The sequence below is a fragment of the Drosophila sechellia genome, chromosome 3R (assembly GCF_004382195.2).
Source record: "Drosophila sechellia strain sech25 chromosome 3R, ASM438219v1, whole genome shotgun sequence".
Taxonomy (NCBI): Eukaryota; Metazoa; Arthropoda; class Insecta; order Diptera; family Drosophilidae; genus Drosophila; species Drosophila sechellia.
In genome coordinates, this window is record NC_045952.1 from 6571757 (window position 1) to 6579555 (window position 7799).

The window sequence follows — 7799 nt, forward strand, 5'->3', positions numbered from 1 at the left end:
GTCGGCAAGGCGACGCACATGTGAGTCGCATGCAGATAAGCAAACGTAATAGAAACAGATTATATCCCATCCCCACCGGGACCCACACTCGAACCCATATCCCGTCTCCGATTTCCCTTCCCGGTTCCCATTCATCCGTAACATAATCGTAAAAGTCAAAGCTTAGCTCAATGCTAGATTGCAGCGTTTTGTACGGAGGGAAATTTTTAAAGGAGCCATCGGGGAACGAGATATAATAGAGATGCTCTCGAGGATGTGACTCTTAACAAGGGATTTGACTCGAACTTCTGCCAGATTTAATGTGTACATTTCAAGGACTTTTAAATTTAATCCGGAAATAATGAGATCTGCTCTCAAAATAAGAACGAAGTATGCTTGACGTATTTACTTAGAGAATTTTTAGGTCACTGTCAATCAAGTAAATGAAATGGAGATCATTGAAGAAAGTGGCCCGACTTGATTGTACAAAAAACTCAATAAGGTTATTAATGACAAGAAAAATAAATGATATCATATTTATAAATAAGCTTAAAGTGCCTTATATGTGTTAAAATGAGCTTATCTTTATTTAAAGTTCAAATCAAAATGCAATTTTCTTAAAAATCAATTCGTCTAGTCAACTGAGACCACCCAAAAATGCTTTTCTCCTTATGTTTCCTTGATGATCTGCGGCTTAAAGTCATGTTCCGAAGCCTTTTTAAAGGACTCCGCATACAGCGGAACCCTCTGGGTCATGCGGAAACCCCAGAAGTCCTTCACCTGGCGACACAGGTTCAAGTCGAGTTCAACGACAAGCAAGCCGTCTTTGTCCCGCGATAAGCTCTGTAAATAAACGTTATTGTCATTACCGTCCTTATAGCCCCTGATTGGATTATTTCTTACCGGTGTCCTTGAGCCGTCAGGAGCTGCTACATAAGAGGATCCGTAGAAGGGACCAAACTCCTTATGCGCCTTGTTGCCATCCCCAGATGTGTACTCGTTCGGGAACTGTTCGGTTCCCACGCGATTAATCGGAACCGTGAAGTAGCTATTGGCGATGGCAGCATTACGTGCCTCAATGCTCCACAATGGCTCCGATAGCCGACCGATCGTAGCCGAGGGATTGAAGACAATCTCGGCTCCATTCAGACCGAACATCATCCAGTTCTGTGGGTGATGGCGTCCGTAGCATATGTTCACAGCCAGCTTGCCGAACTCCGTCTCGAAGACCGGATGTCCGGTGTTCCCCTCCATGTAGTAGGTGGATTCATTGAAGTCACCCACCCGGGGAATGTGGTTCTTGCGGTGCTTGCCCAGGTAGCGACCACTGTTCGAGATGACCACTGCCGTGTTCCAAATGGTCTCGCCGTGCTCCATATCGCGCTCCAGGATCGAGTGGATGATAACCATGTTGTAAGCCTTGGCCAGCTCTGCGAGCATCTTTGTTGTGGGACCGTTTTCGGCTTCTTCAGCAAACTCACACCAAGGAAACTTCTCCCGAGTGCAGAAGGCAAAGGGCATGGCTATCGGAAATAAATAATATGGTTAATTATGTTCGATAGTCCACTTTTTTTGTCACGCTTCATTTGCATACTTACTCCACGCTTCTTGGGTGCAAACAATGTTGCATCCGGCTTCCGCTGCCGCCTTGATCATGGTCTTCACCTTGTTCCAGATGGCCTCGCGTTGCTTTTCAATGGGCGCCGTAGTAGGGATTACGATAGAGTTTTGGATGGCGCCAACTCTGACTATCCGGCGCTTGCGAGTTTGCTCCTCTCGCGCCGTGAAACGATAACCCTTGATGTCGAATCCATTCTGTTCGGCAATATCTTTCGCACTTGTAGGCAGCTCAAGCGTTTGACTGCCAGGTAAAATTATAATATATTGCGATTTAATACAATACTTTGAGTATAAAGCTTAAATAATTATTTTTCTTATCTTATCTTTTTGGACAGATGTTCCTAACGATGGCCATATGTTTATTGACATTATTGACCCCAATAACATTTTTGGTGATCCTCACTGTGTGGTCAGAAGCTTATCAGTATTTCTTATAGTCGGAAAATATGGACTGATTAGACTGACACTACAAAGTAATGGAAAATGGAATGAAAAGTAATATTCTATAATTTTGTTCACATCACAATGGTTTGATAGTTTTCTAACACAGATAAAATCAATACACTGATAAAATATATCCGATTTTTATTTTTGTTTTGCTTGCTTCGGCATCGTGATCTTTTCACTTTCATCACCAGATGTTCTCAAGGGTATATATGTAAGTGTGTAGATGCAAACGTAGCTCTCTGAACAAGTTCTATATTGCAATGTAATACAATGTAAGCCACTTTTAATAAATTAACATTATACGTAAGGTAACAATGAAATGCTTTTGAATGCTTCCCTTCTGTTTGCCAAAAGATTAAGATTAAAACATTTTTAGAATATTCTGGAGGTTTTATAGGCACCCCACATGATTTTCTTACTTGGCCAGGCAGTCTAATCTTAATGGTGTTTTAACTGTACTTACTCTTCTTCTACACCGTACAAAATTCGCTTCACCTCCTTTAGTTCATCGGGCGGTAAATGCTTTTCCAAGCAATCGTTTAAGTTTTTCAGTTCAAATGCTGACATTTTTCCAATTTTACAGCAACAAAATATCTCATCAATTAGCGACTCAATTGACAGAACACCCTTCTCCGACCACCGCAGTATATGAAATGATTCTGCTGACGATCGGATTCTCATCTTATCTACACCTCTCTATTTTCGTCTCTCTCTTGGTTTTCTCTCGGCATCTCTCCCAAGTGTTATAAAAATAGTGAAAAACATTTAAACACACTCGCTGGCATTTGAATAGCATAAGAAATGAAATCCCTCCAAGAAGGCCAATACTGAAAATTTCGTGTGTAGTGTTGGGATTATTCTTAATTGTGTGTACATATAGAAATAAAGAAATAATTGCATATCATTTTCTTTTATAATTTATGATAATTTTTAAATTACATTCAAAATAAAGGGTATCTTATAGTCGAGAGTGTCGACTATAGCAAGCTCTCTCGTAACATGTTAAAATTCTTTTTTTCTTGCAATATATACACCTATACAGAGACATACCAATCTAACAATATAGAAACCGGCATTTTCAAACCCAGTGATCTACAAATATCACAAAAAAAAAAACCTTGGGAGACTTTACTTGACGATTTGAATTTCAAAGTTTAGTCATCAAGTTAAACTTGAGAAAAGTTGTCTACTGACTGTGTAAGTATTGAAACCTATCACAAGTGTCAAGTGTCATTTCTGGTGGGGAAAGGAATTTTATAAATATTCTTTCATCATTGTTTCTGCTGGCAAACTTAGTTTTTAAGGCCACATTTCCGTCGATGCTATTCAAAATTCATGCTAGGCTCAAAATCACGAATATCTTAAGACCTCTCTTTAAAATGCAGAAAAAATCCCGCTTGAGCTGATTTTGTCAAACTTACGTAAATATTGAGCGGGTTTGGCGCATATCCTTATCGCCTCGACCGGAGCATCTCCGATGTCAGCCACTTTTCCTAAAAGCTGACAGCGTTTGGGCCATTTTGTATTAGAAAAGATTAACTTCGAGCCGAATGTGGGTCGTTGACGCTTCGAGGCAATGCAAATTACCCGAAATCTTCCTCCGGCGAAAACAGTTTGTTTGTCTAGTTCTGGTGCTTCTTGGTCTGCGTTTTGTTTTCTTTTTCAGTTGGCAACTCAATTGAGTGTAAAACAATTTCATTAAATTGACAGTCGTCGCGTTTCCTCCATCGCACCCAACTTTTCTCCGCGTGTGTTTGTGTTTGCTTTGTCGGAATAGTTTGCTGGGGACCCAGTGTCCTCCATTTGCCCACATTCATTTATTGAACTCGGTCCCAAGCCGATCTGAACGGAATGGAACCTCATCATTGTCTGTGTCGTCTTCTCGCCGGGCTAGTACTATTTTTATTATTATTTTATTGTCTGGGTGCATTGTCCATGTGGGAGCGAATGGTGGTGCCATTGGGAGGACCTTCCCAGGACCTTCTGCCATTGCAATTTATCGCATACGCTTTGGAAACATGTTCGCAGGCATTTTTATCACATCCGCATTTATATGGTTTCCGCTTGAGCTGCAGGCAAACTAAGAAGTGGCTTTCTGCCTTATTGCCCCTGAGATTCCCCATCATCCTCCGTCGGCCTTACACAATCCACCGTCCTCCATCCAGGATGTCCCAGCAGCTGAAGCTGAAACAGAAACCGAGCCTCGCTCAGCCGAATGAATTGTTTAGGTTTAATTTATTGTACTGAGATTGGTTATGGGCTTCTGGCGAGGTCAAAGTCGCACTGCAGCACACACTGCTCGAAATGATTGACCCGAATGGGGGGAATCGATGGGAGGTCCAAGGCCGAAGTTCGCCAAAGTTTCAGTTTTCAGTTTGATGACATCCATTTATTCATAAAACCAAGCTGCAAAAAGATAAATGGAAATATCTTTGATTTCTGAGGCGGTGGCAAGGAAAAAAGAATTGCCGCAATTTCTTAGCAGGATTTCAATTTGGTTAACCATAACAAGATTGATATGATGAAACAATGAGTAAAGCCTCACTACACAATTTCAAATGAAAGCATAATTATAATGTTGGACATGGAACTTATTGGGTAGCATAATTATATAGAAATCAGACATCGTACACTAAAGTATAGAAAATAAACAATTATTCATTTATATAAATACATAATATTCGCTATGTTTTACAATACCATTAAACTCAACCGAGTTTTTTGTTACTTCGGCTAAAAGCACTTACCAAAACTTCTTCGCTGTGTAATTCCCAATAAAAAATATAACACTCGCCAGGACAGGAAACAAAAAAATTACAACTCTTACATTGCTCGTCCATTCTGCTCCATTAAAAAATGGAAGAAATGAAACAGGGGTACGAAAAGCAAGGGACACCAGAAGGGCCAGCGAGACTTGTTAAGGGTCAGTAATAAATCTCGGCAGCTTGTGCTGTAACTTAAATTAAACACTGCAAAATCAGCTGGGCAATGGCCGAGTTGTGTCGTGACAGCCGCAAAGGAAAACTACGAGGAAAACGCTTGGGAAAGTAAGAAAGGAAAACCGGGCCGCACACAGCGACTTGAAAAATGAGAGGCAAAAAGCCTGAGCCTGACTGAGACGTGAGCCGGGCGAAACAAGGATCCAAATTAAATAGAGTTTTCGAAAACAAGCGGCTAAATATGCTGCAATTGCCGGCTCTGTCAGAAGGATCACAGGACTTTCCCCAAATGCCATTACTCAGTTTTTGCATATGCGAAAGTCGGGCAGCCAGAAACAAACCTGCACGTGGCTAACAAAACTGCTGGCCACTTTTTAGCAGAAAAGCGGCAAATTTATGGCTGTTGCTGGCAGCATTTGCGTGCCAGCAACTTTTTGGCCACTCCTCCACCTGGAAAAAGACGAGAATATTTCTTTTTCCACACGTAGCGCAGCAGAAGAGTTAAATTGGCAAACCAAAGACCACGAATAAAATGCAAACAAATGAGTTTGCCCGGCCAAACTCGGTTATTAAATGGCGTAAAATGAGCGCTGGCCGACTATTCAATTTGCGTTAATGGCGAAAACATCGGCACGGCTCAATTGGACCCTCTCAGTTGTGGCATGAATATTTCAACGGCTTGCCAATGTGTTTCGCAGGAAAATCGGCTTACATCTAATTTGATTTTGCTAAATTATGTTTTCACAGAACGGGGCCAAATAAATTTCGTTTGATTTATTTCGCTACGGTGCGTGGTATTATTCATGATAAATTGGAAGCTAAGCGTCAGCAGCATTGCCTTTCACGTTCGCAACAATTGCTTTCGGTTAGACAATCGCCGCCGAAAACCAATCTAAAATTTCCCACCCAAAAACTGCATTAAAGGGGTGGCCAGCAGCACCGTAAATTAATATGGTGGCGAAAGTCTAAAATTGAAATTATGGCAACTGCCAACTAATGAACAGCGATAAAAATAAATACAAGAGCCTGGCTCCAGCGAACTGCCGGAGAAAGTTGGCCACTTGCACCTGAATGACTTTCGAGCCAGCTCCGAAACTATGTCAATACATTCTGATCCAGAGTTCATAGTCATTGCCTCAAACTCGTCCAAAGTTCCTGAAGTTTCCACTGCGGAAAGGGTAGCCTGCCTTTGTGCGTCCCTTGGCGTCGACTGAGAAATCCGAGCGCTGCTCCGAGTGCTCTCGAAAGGACTCCGACGCAGACGAAGGCACTTCGGCTCCGGAAGCTTTCGTTCTCTTTCACTTTTCCCAGCCTTTGCAGACTCTCTTTGCTGTGCGAGTGCAACGGGGATATATTGCTTGCGCCGCGAAAACGGGATAGACTCACTCAGGCCGCACTGCTCGCACCTCGAAAGCTCATCTGCCACTTGTGACGTCTAGGATTGAACAACAAACCCAAATAAACCGAACTGACTTGAATTTGTCAACATGATGAATCAAACAAGGCAATTCAAACTAAAATTAAAGGTTTTAGCGACCTCTTCTGCATCTCAAAATTTTCAAAATAATTTTTGTATACGGATTGGAAATTTAAAAAAATATTTATGACTTCGTCACTTGTGATTTTATTTTACAGCATTACCATAAAGCCTTCCTTCCAGAATATTTCTTACACATAAAGATAGAAAAAATACATGGATATAAAATAACTTATATTTTTTATGTACATTAAATGGATTTAAGTTTATTTATTAGGTTAATATATAAAGTAGTCAAATAACAAAAAAAAATACTCCGAAAAGAAAGCAGGGAACTTTATCATATATCAGTGATCTGTCAAGGGAAGTACACGATTTATTTTACTTTTATAAATTATTGAATTAATACAATTTAATACGAAAAAATACTATTGTTATTTTATGATGCACACCTTACAGTTGTTAGGGTATTAAAATTATTCTTCTAAAATTCTTATTTTTTGGTTTTCTTTGCAACCAATTAACATTTTTGGGTTTTTTAAAACTTGATAGTAATATTATTATTTATTTAGCAACACAGTTAGCCAAAATTAAACTGTAGTCTCTACATTTGCGTTTGCTTGCGTGTGGCACATGCAACATTTGACATTGTTGGTAGGCAGTGTTGACTTGTTTCCTAGTCGCCGCTCTCTGTTTGGGGATTTGGCTGGCAAATGAAAGGGTGACTTGCTGGTAGTGGAAGCGGGGTGGGGAAATGCATTCCGAGTGTGCTGGCCATTGTTGTTGCACTTGTTGTTGATTGTTTGTGGGCGACAGCTGAGTGGGGCACGTCTGAGCATTTAAGCGGGGAAGAATGTGGGTTAATGGGTTTTTAGTTGCCCTTTTCATTACTCAGCAGACATCCTCGCACATACGCGCCAAATTGTTTCGTTGTGCGAAATGCTAATCAAATGAAGTTCCACGAGCGCCCCAAGTCGGTCCAAGAGTCCTCCATGTTCCAGTGCAAGTTTGAGTGCCCCTTGGCCATGGTAAGCATCTTACTATGTTGGCCGAAAACAGAAAGCCAATATTCCCGCAAAGCTCCAGCCGCATAATAATGGCAACAGTTTCGCTTCTCACGCTTGGCTGATTAACATGTGAATCACGTCAGGTGAGGACACTATAAAAAAAGATGACTAAATGGAAAATGCAGCACCTCCAGGAAAATATATAATACATAAAAAATGAATTTGGTGTCAGCATGGGTCTTTCAAACTATTGGAAAGTAATGAGTAGCATTTGAAATGAAATTTCTATTCATCTATAAGGCTTAACAATAAGCTTATATTTTTTTAGTT

General features: G+C 40.8%; 1 protein-coding gene across 1 annotated transcript; it reads right to left on the reverse strand.

The window, feature by feature from the left end:
• Window positions 1–541: 541 nt before the first annotated feature.
• LOC6614278 (beta-ureidopropionase) lies at window positions 542–2698 on the reverse strand. The gene is made up of 4 exons (XM_002038682.2): window positions 2510–2698; window positions 1578–1840; window positions 883–1502; window positions 542–822 (listed from the first exon to the last, which is right to left on the reverse strand). Exons 1-4 carry the CDS (start codon window positions 2611–2613, stop codon window positions 649–651), a joined length of 1161 nt encoding a protein of 386 aa, XP_002038718.1. The 5' UTR covers window positions 2614–2698; the 3' UTR covers window positions 542–648.
• Window positions 2699–7799: the final 5101 nt, after the last annotated feature.

Excerpts from the sequence above, each read along its gene's own strand:
- LOC6614278 (XM_002038682.2), bottom strand. The coding sequence starts at position 2,613 with ATGTCAGCATTTGAACTGAAAAACTTAAACGATTGCTTGGAAAAGCAT. Across the intron at positions 1,841-2,509 it reads TTGTACGGTGTAGAAGAAGA|TCAAACGCTTGAGCTGCCTA; the intron begins GTAAGTACAGTT and ends TTTACCTGGCAG. Across the intron at positions 823-882 it reads CTGACGGCTCAAGGACACCG|AGCTTATCGCGGGACAAAGA; the intron begins GTAAGAAATAAT and ends GTTTATTTACAG.